The sequence below is a fragment of the Candoia aspera genome, chromosome 7 (genome assembly GCF_035149785.1).
Source record: "Candoia aspera isolate rCanAsp1 chromosome 7, rCanAsp1.hap2, whole genome shotgun sequence".
NCBI classification, from domain to species: domain Eukaryota; kingdom Metazoa; phylum Chordata; class Lepidosauria; order Squamata; family Boidae; genus Candoia; species Candoia aspera.
The window spans coordinates 80,570,593-80,589,353 of NC_086159.1; the positions used below are offsets into that span (position 1 = coordinate 80,570,593).

At 44.0% G+C, this 18,761-nt stretch overlaps 1 protein-coding gene across 4 annotated transcripts in view; it reads left to right on the top strand.

The window, feature by feature from the left end:
- The window catches only part of PRR5 (proline rich 5), a 544,979-nt gene that overhangs the window by 25,650 nt on the left and 500,568 nt on the right, over nucleotides 1-18,761 (top strand). For all 4 annotated transcript variants that reach the window (XR_010068301.1, XM_063308348.1, XM_063308349.1 and 1 more), the window contains exon 3: nucleotides 6,153-6,266. Coding sequence is in view for 3 of the 4 variants with exons in the window: in XM_063308348.1 (XP_063164418.1) it covers nucleotides 6,153-6,266 (114 nt within the window). In the remaining variant the exon portion in view is untranslated. The remainder of the gene's footprint in view (nucleotides 1-6,152; nucleotides 6,267-18,761) is intronic.

The window sequence follows — 18,761 nt, forward strand, 5'->3', positions numbered from 1 at the left end:
ACATCCCTGAGCGTGCACAAAAGGGGTGGAGCTTGCACCATGTCGGCACTACACTGCTTTAGCCATTGGATTCCCCCTGCAGAGGTTGCTGCTCCTAATTAAGAAAAATAAATAGAATTATTTAAAACAAGTCATGATGTGCACATGTGCATAACGACATTAAATACATGGAATGCCCAGGTCTGACTGTGAGAAGAATGATAATTGTATGAACATTAGCTCTGCAAATCCCCATCTACCCAGTTCTTAAGTGAGTAGGTTTTGCCCATACATACTGCAATTAAGGGGGTTCTCAAAGAGGAGAAAAATACTAATAAAGAATCCTTGTCCAATCCTTTAAGGACAATGCTGATTTTTCCTAAGCAAACATTTCAAGACTCTTCAAACAGTCAGGGTGTTTATACTGTTCATGTTTACAGGAACACACATGGCAATATTACCAAGTTCAGTTTAAAAATTCAGCTTGACTTTCATGTGTTTGTGTTCGTTATTTTTGTTTTGTTTTTTTTAAAGAAAAGGACATTAAGGGAAAGTATCTGTTGGAAAAACTGGCAGAAAGAGAATATAATTCTGCCCAGCACAGAGTCCTGATTCAACAAGGCACTTCACTGTGTGTAAATAGAAGAAGGATGAACTCTGTTGTCACAAGGCTTAAAGGTCCAATTAACAAGGCAGAGATTTTCCACCCTCCTTTATCAGTCGTGATGCACGAGTAAGTGGATCCGTGTGCTGAGCAGAGTTTATGAAATTTAAATCGTTGCCCGACTGCTTTAAGTTCAGAGAAAGCTGGTTTCACAACCTGCACCCTTTACCTCTCTACCTTCTTCAGAATGGATTGATTTTGTGCTAGGGAATTCTGGGAGTTGAAGTCCACCCGTTTTAAAGTTGCCAAGGTTGAGAAACACTGCTTTAAAGGCTACAATTACGAAGATAAGAATCATGATTTATGGGTCCTGACCAAAGGAAAAAATATTGGCCTGGCTACTCTTGAAGACTAGTTGTAATATAGGAATACAGAATAAGTGAAATGTAATTTCTGCTTAAGAACAAGCCAAGACATTGAGTGCCAAAGAACTGGAGCGAAACAAGGATTTACAAGGATTTACTATCAGGACAAGTAAAGATTGCTGTGAGTGAAGACATTGTTTTGTTCCGGGTTTTGTTTTGGTTTTTTGTTAGTGTAACCCCAAAGGGTCAGACATGACTCAGTGCTTGCACAGGGGACCTTTCACACACCCCCAATTTGGAGTGACTTCATAGGTTCTTTTTCTGAAACCAGACAAGATCAATAAGAGATCACCGTTAAAGGAAAGGAAGGTGTACATGGTTGATGGTAGATGTACTGTAGATGGGAGGGACTCCCTTGAGTCAAACTTCTAGTGACTTCATGTCCACATCTGTGCCATTTTCTTGGCAACAGTATAGAAGTGGTTTGCTGTTGCCTTCTTCCTGGCTGTTCTTTAAACTTCCCAGTCTAACTTACAGGCCTAGAATTCCTGATGGTTGCCCATCCAAGTAGAATCCATAGTGCATCCTGCTTAGCTTCTGCTAAATCAGTATCGGTGACCTGGAGTAAATTATGAACTATGTAGAAATACATTTTTTTAAAAAAACAAACCAGAGCAAGACCAGGGCACCATCAGTGGCCTGGAGAGAACGAAGCCTGCTCAGATTCCCTCTGGGAGCTATGATGGACATTGTGGCAGGAAGTCAGCACCAAGAGTGAATCAGAGCCAGAGGAAAGAACAGGAGGAAGATCTGAGGGAAAAGCCCAAGTGATGTCAAAGGACAGCTGAGATAGGAAGGCATCCTGTTCCTCAAAAATGAGGCTGAAGTGGAATAGGAAGCCCTCTCTGATCCTGGAAGTTTGGATTGGATGTGGGCTGAGGACATTTACTCCAAAGCTACCACCACCTGGCTGCTGTCCAGAGCCTTGGCCTGGAGGATCTGCTGGACTTTACAGGTTTTAAAAGAGCCCTGGATTAAAATTAAGGACAACGGTGGAAAAATCCACAGAGCTTTTTGTTTTTGGGAACCTTAAGGACAGAAGGAACAAGGCCTTGGTGTCTTGGCTGAGATAAGGACTTGGCCATGAGGAAATCTTGCACTAAAACACATTGGCTCATAGATTCTGCATCCTCATAAACAGGATTAGATGTTTAGAAGACTGTGTGGCTGTAGGTCAAAATGACCTAAGCAAAAATCTGCCAGACTCAGAGTCATAGTCCCCCCCCCCCGCAAGATTGGGTAATCCACATCCAGTGGGCTTAATGCATCCCGTGGCATTTCAGCCTCTCAAGATCATATTGCGGGCCTTTTCAAGCCCAGCTGGAACATGGTCTGAGGATTCATGCCCCAGGCAGGGATTGGGCTAGATGACCTTCCAACCTAGGATTCTGTGATTTTGACAGCAAAAATAGGATACACTATATGATTTTAGGCAGAAAAGAGATGTGATTAGGTACATCCAGGGCATTGATGTTCCTATTTCTTTTTTAAATGTGAGGAAAAACGCGGTAAAGTGTCACCCCCCCCAATGTCATTGTAGAAGCCAAAAAACTCTCCATGCCTCTTCCCAAAAATGTTTGCCATCTTCCATTAGGTGTCTTTGTGCCTTCTTGTTTGTACAGATTTGATATGAAAAGGGAACAAATCTTGTTTCAACCTGATTGTGTTAATATACTGTTGCTACGTTTACGATTGCAGTGGATATCAGTGTTTTGTGTTTTTTTTTTCCTCTCCCTGCAACTGTTGAATATTTCTGCTCACATTTTCTCAAGAACTTTGTTGTGTCTTTGGTTGAACTCAAGAATCCTGGCTAGGATGCTTTTTAAAATTAGATAGGCAGCAGCAAATAGAAGTCAAATCTTTAAGATTTGATAAGATAAGGAATATGAAGGGTAGAATTCAAATTTATTAATTATAAAATCCATCTAGCAAGATTTAGAGACCACTTTTATGCCATTCTAATTATTTTGATTTTCTTACATGAACATTTTCTTAATAGTAATCTTGTTAGGGCTCAAAATTACTATTCTATAGAGGAAGCTAGCTTATTTTCAGGCATTTCTTTATTGTTGCAATTAGATGTCACCTTCGCTCTTAAGACAAGACACAGGACCTTGTTTTATCCTCTTGGCAAGAATCTGGCAAAAGACCGGGTTCCCTCGTCCATCTGCAGCAGTGCAGCCATGGTGGTCTCTGCCTCTTTGAAGGATGCAAAGATGAACTTGAAATAAGTCACTGAGCCATTCCTGGAGGAGAGAGTCTGACTTGCTGGGCCTAAAATAAGACAGGAGTTCTTGTGAGATAGAAGAATCAGTTCAGAACCTAAGAACTGAAAGCAGAGAAGAGCATTTTCTGAATGAAATTTGCAGTGGTTGGGATGCACCTGCAGCAAAGGATGTCTCTCTTTGCACACTCCAATGGCATAGAATGAAAGGAGAGGGACGCTCTCTGGAAATGGGACCAATGCAAATGAGAAACAGTTCTCTTTTATGGAGCTCTAGAACGACCCATGAATGCTGTCCTCTTCCCCATCAGGTAGATGGTCTTGACAAGCCAAGCAGGATTACCTTTTAGACAGGAGACCAGGAAATCTTCCGGTTGTAGGCTAGATGGGGAAATTGCTAAGAAGAGAGCATGGTGTTTGTCCACCCAGTCACTAGACATCATGCTCAGCTCAAAGGAGATGTTACTGTTCCCACCACTTTGCTTTCTTTCCAATGGGCAAATTACACCATCTAGTCATTTACTGCATTAATGGGTCCAAGTGAAGCACAGCGTCAAAGTCCTGGTTGGGGTCGAAGGAGAGACTGCTCCTCTATAAGGCCTCTGAATTGGCCCTTCACTTTGGGGAAGTTTTGACAGTGGAGGAGAAGCAGCTGCCTTAGGACATTTTGGTGGACCAAGACTCACATCTGGGCAGTTTCTTTGCCCTTTCTCCCAAACAAGCTCCCTTGGCTATTTCGGTGCCTCACTTCTTATAAGCTCATGGAGTGTGAGGATTAGAAGGAACCTCAGAGATTTTATTGATTTTTCATTCATTCATTCATTCATTCATTTATTCATTTATTTATTTGTTTATTATTTGGTATGCCTCCTGACTCCCAGCGATTCTGGGTGGCTCACAACAACCAAAAGAAGATGAGATATGATTAATAACAAGTAACAAGTAAATGATGGCGAGAGTGACAAACCGGACAGGAACAAAGCAAAGGTGCTTCCGTCTCCCTGGCCAAAGGCCAGCCTGAGATCATCTAGTCTAGCATGGTCTACAGCCACAGCAGCTTTAACAAATGGCCGTCTGGGCTCTCCAGTCTTCTGCCTCCTGTGGAAGCCTCTTCTCTTATTAGGCAGCCCTTCCAACCAGAAAGTCACAGCTCCAATTATGTAAAGACAAACAAATTTGGAGGGCAAGGGGCAATTCTCAGTTATTTAATGCAGCCAATACCGTTGGGCATGCTGGTTTGGGGTGGTGACTGTGCCCTCGACCCTCCCTTACTAACACATGGGTCCTGGGGTGTCGGTGTGCTGATCTTCCCACTGAACAACGTGGCTAATTTCTGAGTGAACTCAGTCCTGCTCCATTGGAGCAGTGGTTTTACCTGAAGCTGAGAAATACGGGGAACGGCCCTTCCAGGTGTTCTGGAAAGTGGGCAGTCCCTGCTACGAGCTGCAGAGAACCAGGTCTGCCTCCAAAATTGTGCCACAGTTACGGTTCCACACGGGGCTGGGCACGTGGAAGTGTTGGCTGTTGGTTTTCAGTGTGTGTGTTTTGTTTTGTCCTGAAACTCTTGTTGCTTCCTTGTGCCTTATCACAGGGTTCCTCAACCTTGACAACTCTAAGCTGTGCGGACTTCAACTCCCAGAATTCCCCAGCCAGCTTTCCCCAGCTTTGAAGTCCGCACAGCTTAGAGTTGCCAAGGTTGAGGAACCCTGCCTTATCAGATGGCTGTTACTAGTGAATAATGCAGCTAGTTAAGAACTCTATGTCCATTATGTAGCAACGTTATACCAGTGTTTCTCAACCTTGGCAACTTTAAGATGGGTGGACTTCAACTCCCAGAATTCCCCAGCCAGCCATGCTGGGAGTTGAAGTCCACTCATCTTAAAGTTGCCAAGGTTGAGAAACACTGCATTAAACAGTAGGCTCTGTGTGTTACTTGGCCCACCGCCTGCCTGTTTACCTGAAAATGGAAACTTTCTGGAAACTGGGATTGTTGCTGCATCCTTGATTTCCAGGTTTGTGTAACCAAGAAGTGGAAAATGCCTGGAGTTCCAAGTCAGATGATAAATCATGTGCCATGAACCCTTTGTGACTTTAACGCTCCCCCTTGCAAGCTGAGTCCCTTGACATATTTAGATATGTCCCTCATTGTAACTCCACATCCTGGCCCTCGTGCTGGCCAGCCCTCTGGGTAGGCCATCTGAATAGCTTTGCAAATATGAGCCCTGTCTCTTTAAACAGGTGAGATGGGTCCGCTCAGGCAGGTAGCAGCTGATTTGTTCTTTGCCCCAGCAGGAGAGAGCGAAGAAGCTGCCGTGCGTGCTATAACGCGGCAAAGTTTCAGCCCTTGTGAAACTTTGCTGTGAAATTTCCATACGTCACATTTTGTGGGTCGCTCCCCCCACTTTTCATTGGCGGCTTCATCTCCAGTTACAAGAGGAGGAGGCGGGGGAGGAACCCTCTGCGAAATCAGTGAAAGGAATGTTTACTGTGGCAGGTGGAACATTTGGGCTGGATGAGAGTCCCCATCTGGGGCGGCCAGGAGGAGAGAGACGCGGCGATTCCTTGGCCATGGCCGGAGGGGCCCCTCCAGAAAGCCGCCCCAACCTGCCGCAGTGATTAACCGGGCTGTGCCCTCTCAGGCCCGCTCTGACGAAAGGTTTTGTCTTCTTGCTGGCAGAAGAGTGTTCTCTAGAGACTGGTTCTCTTTTTTTCTTTGTTCTGTTTTTCTTTCCTGTTGGTTTTCCTTTTTTTCTTTTTTTTTTCTTTTTTTAAGTTTCGCTTCTGAACAGCAGACGGAGAACTCGCCCCCATTGGGCGTGCCTGGCTCGGCTGCGTGTGGGTGTGTGGTGCAAAGGATGGGGTTTCTCTAGCTGCCCCCCACACACAGTACCACCTATTTGACCATGAGGACTCTTCGCAGGTTGAAGTTCATGAGTTCGCCCAGCCTCAGCGACCTGGGCAAGAGAGAGGCGGCCGCCTTGGATGAGCGGGGGACCCAGCAGCAGCGGGCCTGCTCCAATGCCACCTGGAACAGGTAGGGCTCGGCCCTCTCCTTCCCCTCTCCCCCCCCACACCCCAAACACCACCCTCAACTGATTGATCCATTTCCCTCTTCCCCCAAAGCTTCAGCATAGCACAGTTTGCTCTTTGGGGGTGGTGCTGATTTTGAAAAATGCCTGCCAGGATATCCATTCCTTTCTCCATCCCATTAGTGTTCATGGATACCTGCTGTTGGAAGGAAATGAGTAATAAAATGGTTTGTGTTTTGGAATGAGAAACATTGGTGATTATCAGTGATAAATGCTCGCAAGGGTGAACAAGTGAACTCAGGTGGTCTCCCAAAAGTGCTCTGGAGCACTGAAGCGGTATCTGCCTTTTTCAGAATTGCTTTGTTGCTGTGAGATACCAAGAAAAGCCATGTTTGCTGTAAGGAATTGCAGACAGGTGCTGTGTTTGCACTCCCTTGCCCTCTGAAGCACTTTTTGGAGACTGAATCACAGAAGTATTAGGTGCATGGGTAGCTAGAAAGAAAAAAAAATGTAGTAACTGGAAAGAAATTTTATTGTGTTTTCTTTTTCTTTTTCTTTCCTCATATTGTAATTAAGAGTTGTTTATTGCCAGGGACGTCTATGGGGTGGGAGGTCAAAACACTCAAGAAAGTAGTCGTGACTGCAATCAAAGCCTTGCCTCTTTTTATATGCGCCGCACGTGGCGCACATTGAAACGGGGCAGACCTACGCTATCGTCTTGACTTTGGCACACACACACACAACAGATGCTCCTGGCTCTTCCTGAGACAACTAAGCTTGCTTGTCTCTTTCTTATCTCATTATCTCTTCTCAGTCTAGTTTACGTACACTCAGTTTTTGATTTTTTTTTATTATTTCAGAGTCCGAGGTAGAATCTGTCTTGCATGTGCTATTAAAATGTCCATTATATACCCAATGGTGATCACGTTTAATACTTCCGATTGTTAGTCATTCTAATTGCCATTTCAGCCTAGAGTTTATTACTCTCCCACTGGGTGGCCACGCTTCAGAAACCTCTAGGAAGGTTGCAGAATTCCTATAAATGTCTGGTTCCTCCCCCTTGCCATTAACTGTTAGCTGCCAGTTGCTTTAGGATTTTCCCACAAGTTTAAAATTTCTTTTTATAGTTATTGTATTGTATGCTGGTCTTTTATTGGGTTTGGTCCTGGACTGTAAATAAGTTTTGAATCAGTTGACTTTTTAATTTGTTGTTGTTGTTCTTCTTCTTTTCAATATTACCTAGTCTGTACATTTCACTAAGCCATGTTTTGATTTGATTAGTCTGGGTGTAGCATGTTGTGTGAACACAGCCACCGTGGCTTGTAAATTGTGATTTTTGGCATAGAGTGTGTGCTGTAAAGCCAGCCAATTGTGATTGATTCTATGAAATGTGGTTAAATGAAGTATGGCTGAAGGCCAGGGCCCCCTACGTGGTTCTCTGGGGCGTTTATTTTGATGCTTATGGGGCACCCTGCCTTATTGATGCCTTTGTTTTTGGAAACACCCCATCCCCATGCTAGCCATTTTACCAGTTGACAACCCATCACCTTCCCTGGCTCAGATTGGGCACTGTTGGTTTAGACTGTGCTTAAATACATCTGAGTTGTAAAAAGGCAGTGAGTATGATCTGTATTCTATGTTTACTAGAACAAGGACAATGTAAAACCATGTAGAACACTACTACACTGTTGCTTCACAACCCTTTAGACTTGTAGCTTTACAGTCTCCCTGCAACACCTTCTGAAAATCACCTGCTAGGTAAGGGGATACTGAGTCTCAAATAGTGGGGTTTTTTTAAACCTAGATGGGTGTTCTTTATTATATTAAGCATTACTGAGAGAATCTGCAGAGCCTTGAAGTTCTCATATAGCCAGATTGAAAAGGGCCAGAAAATCAGGATTGCCTGGAATTGAATGTCCATCATCTAATCAAACATCGTAAGTTTCCTCCAGAAAACGAGATTTGCAGATTGTTGGCTGCAAGCTAAATCGTTAGGGATCAGGGAATAATTCTGAAGCGACCCCCTTTAAGGAAGATGAGATGCCTCCTCAAAGCAGTCAACTGAATTAGATTTTATGATTCACCAAGATTAAGGGTAGATCACTTTCTTTTCATCCTCTGGCTGAAAGAACTGAAATTCCTGTAAAGGGATCCAGGGAGCTCTGGAAGGTCACTTTTAAACTGTTTTTAAAAGGCATCAACATCCCAGTGGGCTCCCAAGAGCTCAGAAAAACTCCACTGGATCCCATTGTATAGAAGTGATCATGGCAGAGGAATTTTATTCACCACTGAATTGACTTTCTCATGGTCTGTAGCCAGGGTTCAGTCAGATTTTTTTTCAAAGAGCCCTCCTTTTGAATCTTTCTTCCAACCATTTCGTGAAGAAGGACCTAGGACATCAGAAGAAGACCCAACCATATCAGCCTAGAAATATCCCTTTCCCAGGACCATCAAAGAAAAAAATAGAAGTTACGTTTTTCAATAAACAATACAAATGCTCAGGCCATATTTTAATGCAACTTAACAAAAGTTAAGTTTAAAACTGTTCATCTTTTTATTAGTTTGGGCCACATAACTTAGGTCCTTCTTTCATTGTAGGTAACATACTATCATGCATTCCTTCCAGCAAACATATGTTTATTCCAGTAAGCCTCTTAAATCAGGAGTTATTTGCATGATGCTAAAAGCTAAAGACACCCTTGAATTGAACATGCATGTTTAAGAAATCTTAACCTCTGCCCCTGTGCCTTTTGCCCTTTGATTTTGACAGCAAATTGATGTGCACTCATAAGCAGGTGATGATTCCCTCCATGCTATGAAAGTTGTGTAATAACCACACCCAAAGATGTGACTTCAGACCTTCCCCATAGTTGTGAGAGGGTGAGCCACTAGCTCATCATGCACTGGAGGGCTATAAAAGAACCTAGAAACATCATTGGTTTTTGTTAATAGATTTATGAACGTGAAAGTTCTTTGCCAATCATTGCATAAAGCACACGTATTTCAATCTTTCAATTTCAGTCTCAAAATATGTAGATGGCTTTTTTACAGGTCTACTGTTGGTTGCCAAATTATTTTTTGAACATTGGTCCTTCTCTGAAGTTCCATCTGTAAACTGATCTTCTTTCACTTCTTCATGTCCAGGTTCACCATGGCAAAAGCCATAATATAATAAATCTGTTCATATTTAAGGTACCACATCACTCAGTGAAGTAATACATCATTGCTATTTATTTATTATCCCGCCTTTATTATTTTTACAAATAACTCAAGGCGGGGAACATACCTAATACTCCTTCCTCCTCTTTTCCCCACAACAACAACCCTGTGAGGTGGGTTGGGCTGAGAGAGAGGGACTGGCCCAAAGTCACCCAGCCGGCTTTCATGCCTCAGGCGGGACTAGAACTCACTGTCTCCTGATTTCTTGCCCAGCACCTTAACCACTAGACCAAACTGGCTCTCTTCTATTTAGCTCTTGTATTTACCTCTTCGTCCAAAATTGTACACTTCTGTAACAATATTGGTTATTCTGAAATGAGGTTGATTATGGCCCCATATAGGTTGTGCATGATGCTGAAGAATAGAAAGTTTATTATTTAAAGTCAATATGATGGGGAAACCTGTATTCCTCCAGAAACTATTTTATTCCAGTCCTCATTAACACTGGCTAATGTGGCCAGTTGTCAAGAGTTCTAGTCCAACTTCCTATGAAGAGTTAGGCTACAGTATTTGCTGGAAAGATGATGAAATTGTGATTAAGCAAACCAAGAATGAGAACTTGCATGTACGTTAATTACACAATTTAAGACATTGTTTTTCCCCCCATTGGGGCTTTAAATCAGAAGGAGTTTGGTAACACCCTTTTCCAGCTATGCCTTTTAATAAAATGTGTTAGTTGAACAAAGTGCTGGCAGACTTCTGATTTTTTGCCACCTCCTACAAGGTCCATTTGGTCTTTAGTTTCAGTGAGGCTAAACAAGGATTCCTTGGCTGATTGAGCTTCTAAATTGCACGTGGATGTATTGTGGTTTGAAGCATGTACAAATCCTTTCCTGGCTAATTTTAGTGCTTATGCGCAGGCGTGGTGGGCGTGCCAGTGCCAGTTGTGTGGGAGAGAGTGAGTTTACACATCTTTGTTTGAAGCATTAGAAAGTGAACTGAAATTCATTCTGGGTGGGGCTGAGAGCAGAAACTCCGCTGGAAAGGTAGCCGCAGTTAAGACTTTCCAGAAACATGGGCCTTGTTCTTGCTGAAGGCCTAAATCTGTGTCTGGAGGTTGTGTCATTTAAGAACCACATGGCTGGCTGGGGAATTCTGGGAGTTGAAGTCCACACATCTTCAAGCAGCCAAGCTTGAGAAACACTGCTGTAAATTCTTAAGGGGGAGAAATTTGGTGACAGACTCACTGTGATCTGACAATTTTGTCTTAGTTTTTGAAGCAAAGGGAAACCTCCAGGTAAGAGAGAGAGCACACATGCTAGGAATTCAACATCAGAATGTCATGAAAGGCACAGAGAACCCATTGCCTCATCAAACATCAAACAGGGGAACCAGAAATTAGGAACTTGCTTTGCCTGTTTTCATCCACTTATTAAGTCTTCTGTTGATTAGCCAAGCTGTTTTGAGGGCTTGTAGCGTATTGATCCTCCAGGTCTGCTTGCTAATTCATCACTGTCTTCCAGGCCCTTCACTGCCCACTTAAAAATCCAGGATCCCATCAAAACATGCCTTTGCTCCCACCCACTGGCTGGGTACTGGTATAATTCCAGGCTGGTATTTCTAATAGCAGCCCCAACATTTCTTGCAATTCTAGGGGGATTCTCCTTTTCCAATTTTTCTCACCCCACCCCCACCCCCGTCTGTCACATCTCATAATAGGAAATGGAGGAGTTGCCAGAAAGTTCCTTTGGGAACGGAGGATGGTCAGCGTAGCTGTTTCATTTCTTGTTTTCTTTGGGGCAATTTTAGAAGTTAAGACAGTTGCAGGACCATAACCCTGTGCAAACGGTTTCCTCTCTAGGAAGAAGGGCAGGGGAGATGCTGAGGGGAGAAGCAGAGTTGGAGAAGACCTTCTCCGTGGGGGAGGCAACTAGCAATGCCCCCCCAGACTTCTGCTGAAGCATTCAGGGGTGCCCGAAGCAGCCCTTGTTCAGTGGTCATTTGGGGGCAGACCTAACCTAAGCAGGAGTAGGCAGACCCAGGTTCAAGACCACCTTCAACCATAGAAGCTCATGAAGTGTCTTAAGCCATTCGTTCTCTATCGGCCCAGCCTATGGGCAGGGTTGTTGCTGGGGGAAAATGTTGGAGGGAAGAGCACTTGGGAATCTACCTTTTGCTTCTGGAAGAAAGGCAAGTAAAACGATTGTTAAATGTAAATTAGGTTACATTAAACCATTGATTTTCAGCAACACTATTGTTCGATGATGATGATGATCCAAAACGGTTCCATAAAGGTTCTCCGATGCTTAACTGGCTTCTTTTGCCTGTAAATGCCCTCAATCCCACCCCCACCCCCAACTCACAAACCAAACAGACCCACCTACGGAGTCCCTGGTGCTCTCTGAGCCTTGTTGTTTTCTTGCAGACGTTTCACTGCCAGACTAGGCAACATCTTCAGTGCGAAAAGGGAGTGGGTTTTGAGCAGGCCAAGCCACTGTATATAAACAGAGAGCAAACCCCACTCCCTCTTCGCACTGAAGATGTTGCCTAGTCTGGCAGTGAAACGTCTGCAAGAAAACAACAAGGCTCAGAGCACCAAGCACTCCACAGTTCAACCCTGAGCTACAAAGATTCTTTTTGATTGAGACCCCCCTACTCCAGTGATCACCACGCCATTTCTTTCTTTAGTTCTTGGAGTCTGTTTTGTTTCGTTTTTTGCCCCCAGAGCCTACTTCTTTTCAAAACCAAATGCAACAAACCACATTATGACTTATTGTGTCACTCAGAGATGTGAGCATTAGCAGTTAAATTTCTTGTAATTCAGAATCACGCAGTCTTGAAGCCGAGGCTTTGCAGGACCATTAAAAGAAAAATGGAAGCCATTGAAAATAGGCTAGCTATTAAAGGAGGAGGGGGATTTTTTGAGAATTGGGGGCCACAGCTTGTTCTCCTGATCAGTTAGAGCAGTGTTTCTCAACCCTGACAACTTTAAAAGGTCTAGACTTCAACTCCCAGAATTCCCCAGCCAGCCATGGCTGGCTGGGGAATTCTGGGAGTTGAAGTCCAGACCTCTTAAAGTTACTAAGGTGAGAAACACTGAGTTAGGGGATCATATGGGAGATCACAAGAAAGAGAAAGTGCAGAACTGGTTGTTTTGCCCTGTTTGGGGAAAAAGTGGCTTAATGATGGGAACCAGAACACCTCGGGTCCAAACCCATCCCATTTCCACCTGTAAGCTCTGTCCCCATAATCGCCAAATTTCAGTTTGTGTGGTGGATTCCAGCTAGGGGGCTGGTTCCCAAGGGGAGAGAGCGTTCCAGAACGATAAACCGATTCACAGCCCAGACCAGGTGGCTGGGAGGGTTAAGAAGTTCAAGGCAGCCCCTCCTTAGAGTCCCTTTGGGTTATTTCCTTTAGCCTAGTGCAGTAGCCTCAGTCGAGCAAGATTCTGTCTGTAGGATGGGAGCAATAAAGAACTAGAGTTGGAATCTGGTCTCAGCGTGGTTTCTATCCCCGGCGACCTGACATCAGTCTTGCCAGACTGAGGCTACTGCACTAAGCCAAAGGAAATAAACCAAAAGGGCTCTAAGGAGGGGCTGCCTTGAACTTTTATTTTAATTTTTTTTTAATTTTTCAAGATATAGTTAAAACACACAATGCAGAATATAAGATCGATTGAATACAAGTCTAAAAAAGAAAGAAGCTTCCCAGCCAGCTGGTCTGGGCTGTGAAGCCGTTTATCGTTCTGGAACGCTCTCTCCCCCGGGAATCAGATCCCTCGTTGGAATCCACCACAGTTTGCCAATTCTGATCCCGTAGCTTGCGTGCCGGAGGCTTTCTGCTCTCAATTCCAGCCTTACTTTGGTGGAAAACAAAACAAAACAAAAACGTGCTGCTGAAAACTAGTCGTTTTGTCACTGAGCAACAACCCAGAAAACTGGGGGACTGCACTGAACCTACAAGTTGCCCCCCTTTGAAGGCCCATGGCTTCCAAGCTGACTGGACAAGATCAAAAGGTATCCCTGGGGGCAGCGTATTTCGGTGTTGGGACAGCCACAGATAAGGCCTGTTCACCTTTCCCAGCAATAGGACCTTCAGCAAGATTTCTCCTGCTGTTCTTACAAAGCAGGCCGAATAATTCTGAGCAAGGTAATCCCTGGTGTATCCTGGTACGGTATCATATATGGCTCCATAGGTATATAGTACATAGGTACTAGCACTTTTCACTGGACCTAAAAGCTGTTGGTAAGCAGTGCAGCAGCTACAAATAGATGTTCTCAACAGTGGCAGGTTTGAATGCTAGCAGTCTGTACCAGCTGAAGCTTCTGAGATGTCTTCAGACGTTCCCACATCGATCATGTTGCAGCAGTCAAGATGCAAGGTGATAATGGTGTGAGTTTGTAACGCCAAAGCTTCGTGGTCCAGGGTGAGCCATAACTGGTCCAAGGCTGTCCTAGCCAAAGCTTCTATCTGGTATTCTGCCAAGACTCTTGTGACCATGGGAATCCTTGTGTCACGGACCTGCTCTTTCAGGGGAAGTGTGACTGTCTGAAGCCAACATTGGTACCAGTGCTTCAGGAGTTCCTAGATATTTTGTACCTCCAAATTGTTAGGGTTTAATATAAGCTTACTCTCCCTACCCAGTCCCACACAGCCCCAGACATAAGTTCAGCCTGTCTGCCTTGGCCTGGGATCGTGCTGATACAAAGTCAACTATCAAGTACTGATAATATCCCACTCCAAACATGTTAAAAATGATAGGAGTGGGGACCAAGCACTAGAGCATCACTCCCACCCCATTCAGGTAGGAGCAGAATCACCATAAAATGATACCTGCAGCTCTTGCGGATGGTCCAGCAGGGTACCATGCTCAACGGTTTCAAAAACTAGAAAGGATGTTCTTGGTTATAAACAAAATGTACTTTATAGCAGAGATGTGACCTGTTAGGAAATAGAAGGGTAGGGATTCCAAGAAAATTATTGCGCTGGTGGTGACATTGTTGGATGAGAACGTTTTCTGGGAAACCACTGAACTGCACAGTAGGAACCATTCCCAATGGTTGGAAAGCTTAATCCACTTTTGAACTGTGCGCTAACATAAATATGGTCCAGGGACGCGCCTCTTTCCCAAAGTTTTGTCTAATCATTGTCTCACATTCATTTCCTGCAAGTGTGTCAAATATTTAAAAATATGCCCTGACTTTCCTTGAGCATAATCCTTCAAATGAACTCACCCAAATGTATCTGGCGGTGCTTTCTGTCTGGCCTATCTCTATCGCTAGCCTTTTCTAAAGTAGCAGCCCGAAGCTTTTCTGACAGACTTTCAGTAAACAAGAGGGTTTTATTTATTACAGAGTTATTTATTGCACCCCTTTTAACCTTGATACCGCCCCGATCCTTCCAAGAATGTCCTGCGATACACCCATGAAATATGGCAGGTTTTTCCTGGCTGCCTGCTCTTTGGCTGCCTTGAGACATCTCGCTGAATGATTTAGTTGACCAAATGAACTGCAGCAAGACTGGGACTCAGACATGGCTCTCTGTTCTTCTCCTCCAACCCAGCTGCCAGATAGATTCAGGGATATGCTTTCATTTTCATGGCAGTGTTGTAATCGTTGAACCTGGACAAACTGACATTAACGTGGAGGGTGCTTGTTTCAAACTATTGCTTGCAAACCCATTTTAGACCTGGTAGCCACTGCTTCAAACCCCCAGGACCATAAGCAGCCAAATATTAGGAACTGCATCACTGCAATTCATTTACACGTACTTTATTTAAGCCATATAACTTGACTTTCTCAGAATGCAATTTTCAACTGAGAGCTGAATAAAGCTGTTAGAATCTGGGGCGCAAAGAGTCCAACATTCTTCTGTGCAGAGCTCCAAGGGAACTAAATTGCCTTTTAGATTTTTAAATTATTATTATTGTTATTATTGTTGTTGTTATCATTATTCACCACAACGTGGTGCCAGTTCTTTAGCTGGTGTGGGCCTCATTCGCACTGAGTTCTTCCCAAGAACCTCGGAGGTCGTAATGTATCAGTGTAGTACATGTGCAGGTCCAAGCAGTGTGGCCTTTTGGGATTGACAGATGGAAATTTTGTCAGTGCGCAGATTTTCTAAGTGCCGTCCAAGGCTTTTTGGTATGGCACCCAGTGTGCCAATCACCACTGGTCCACCACGGCCGGTTTATGCCATAATCTTTCAACTTCGATTTTCAGATCTTGATCCTTTGTGATCTTCTCCAATTCTTTGTCTTCTATTCTACTATCCCCTGGTATGGCCCCATCAATTACCCACACTTTCTTCTTGTCAACCACAGTTAAATCTGATGTGTTATGCACCTTTATCACTTTGTATTCGGAAATCCCACAATATTTTAATGTGGTGGTGGTGGTGGTGGTGACGATTTGACAGGTCAAGGTTTTCCCCACCATTACACTTCTGTGCTGGGATGTATCTCTTCTACCTATTGAAGGGGAAGCATTGTGCCAGAACTTAAAAAAAAAATCCTATTTCTGGAAAGGACCATTTACCAACTGAAAGGTAGTTCAGAAATAAGTGTATAAATTAACACATCATAGAGGAACACCCTACAGTGTTTTTATTTTGAAATTATTTTACAACCTGCAGAATGTGGTCAGCAACAAATACAGGAACTCTTTCCCCACATTGCAATCAAATTAATCTTTTTCTATGGTTCTTAATGATCCTGTTCCATAGTCTTCCAATTGGAAGATGGAACATCTCATCTGAACAACGCTGACCTAACTGTTTCAGGGGTGGCTCAGAGGTGAATATTCCAGAATAGGAAAGGCATTCCTCACACGATCATGCCCAAACAGGCCATTGTGGGGTCTTTCCAGCAAATGCTGTGATTGGAGCACTGTCAGTCTCTTTCCATCAACAACAAGTTGTTCTGGATGACCTGATTGAGAAGAAAATGAAACATTCTGGAATTCCAGAATGGAGTAGAATTTTTTGCATATGTGGATCACCCAAGCCTTGGCAGAAGCCCACTGACCTGAATGACACCTTTTGCTGAGTGTGTGCCGCAGGACAGCAGTTGCATCGAAAGAACAGGTCTTACGCTCTGCATTGTGTGTCTTAATTATATCTTGAAAAATTAATAATGAATTTAAAAATGGAAAAAAAGAAAGAAAGAAAGAACGGGTACTTAAATCACCCACACCCTGGGCATTGAATCTGTGCTGGAGTATTCAAAATACAATCCCAGAAGGCCGGGTCACAAAGTTACCGTTGGCTGAATCACCGCCTTCATCAGAGAAAGAGATTCTGCACAGTGACTTTGCACAACTGCGGGGTTTATGGGTTAGTTAATGCCCTGCTTAATCATGGAGAATCAATGGAAGCTGAACACTGGCTGGGGAATTCTGGAAGTTGAAGTCCACACATTTTAAGGTGGCCAGGGCTGAAAAACACTGCTCTAGGGTCTACTTTATTGCTTCATTTGCTGCTTTACAGGAATTGCACATCCTCTTTTTGAAGAGGATGCTCAATTGCTTCGGGGTATACCTGGCTCCTGTTGGTACTCAGTGCTGATTTAGACAAGAGACTCTTACTTCTATTTATTTATTAAATAGGAACCCATCGTATTATCAAAAGCTCCCGGGATGGAGTGCAGTCAGCAAGGCATAATTAGCATGAAACTGGAATAGATAAAATGCATTGGCAAGTAAAGCACAACCCTTTTATAATCAACAAACAGCCAAAGCTTAAATGAACAGTCCCATCTTACCCAACACATGTAAAAAAAAAGAGGCACGGTTCAGTTGTGCAATTGTGTCTGCCATCTTGACTTTTTTGACCCCTCCAACATCCTGGTATCTGCTGCCAAAATAGTGTCTGTGATGGAAGGTCCCCTGGAAAGTATCTTTAGCAGCAGGTCACCATCTTGCTGACTTTGACAAATCTCACCATGTCAGGCCTGGCATGTAACCGGTACATGGGGCTGAGATGTAATTGCATGTTCAGTGGAAATGAGAACGAGATGCAGATGGGTGAAATCAGAAATGAGAAAAAATCTTCCCTGATTTTTTAATTAGCTGGATTGTTCTGTGCTTAACTTTCTCCACGTGTGACAAACTCCAGAAGGCCACCATTTATGCAACAGTGTGTAGGGTGGTGTTTCTCAGCCTTGACAACTTGAAGAGGTCCCCCCATCTTAAAGTCACCAAGATTGAGAAACACTGCTGTAGGGGGTAGTCTAGAGGGGAGTGAGAGAGGCGCCACTGAATATCTGTGAAAACTCCCATCACCCCAACCTGATGCATGAAGATTGTCAGTATCGGTCTCTGCACAGGTTGCAGCTATGTGACAGCACATCATCATGTTCTGATGATGTGCACATCACAAATGGCACAACTATATAACTTGTCAATGCAACTGGCGCAAATTGTGCTACAGTATCATTGGTGCGTGGGACGCGGTGGTGCTGCGGGTTAAACCGCTGAGCTGCCGATCGGAAGGTCGGCGGTTCGAAACCGCACGGCAGGGTGAGCTCCCGTTGCTCGTCCCAGCTCCTGCTCACCTAGCAGTTCGAAAACATGCCAATGTGAGTAGATCAATAGTACCGCTTCGGCGGGAAGGTAACGGCGTTCCGAGTCGTCATGCTGGCCACATGACCCGGAAGTGTCTACAGACAACGCCGGCTCTAAGGCTTAGAAACGGAGATGAGCACCGCCCCCTAGAGTCGGACACGACTGGACTTTACGTCAAGGGAAACCTTTACCTTTACCTTTACTATCATTGGTGCGGTCACATCATGTTACACACAGTGCCATTTTGGTATCATCATTGCTTCTAAAGGAAACCCTTGGAAGCTGCAGTCAAGTGCAGAACGATGATTCTGTATGTCAGGGTTCCTCAACCAGGGTTCCGTGGCACGCTGGGGTTCCAGGAGAGGTCACTGGGGGTTCCCTGCAAGATCACGATTTATTTAAAAAATTATTTCAAATTTGGGCAACTTCACATTAAAGAGGTAAGTTTCATTCTTTATTTTCAGTTTAAGAACACTGTCAGTGCATCTATACAGGCCTACCCATGAAACGGATATAATGATGTTGTAGCTTCTGGCCTATCTTTGAGCCTGAATGCGCAGGGGCTCCTTCCCCGAGGCCTGGAAACTATTTCAAGGGTTCCTCCTGGGCCAAAAGGTTGAGAAAGGTACTGTATGTTGTTGATGTTGTTTTCCATAGCTTTCTCAAAGCAGTGGAACGAGAGTAAAATGTAAAAGAAAAGTGATAAATTCTGCTTCACTCAAGATGCTAGTATTACTGAGAGTATAAACTGTGAACACAAAGGCTGCTGTACATTTCACT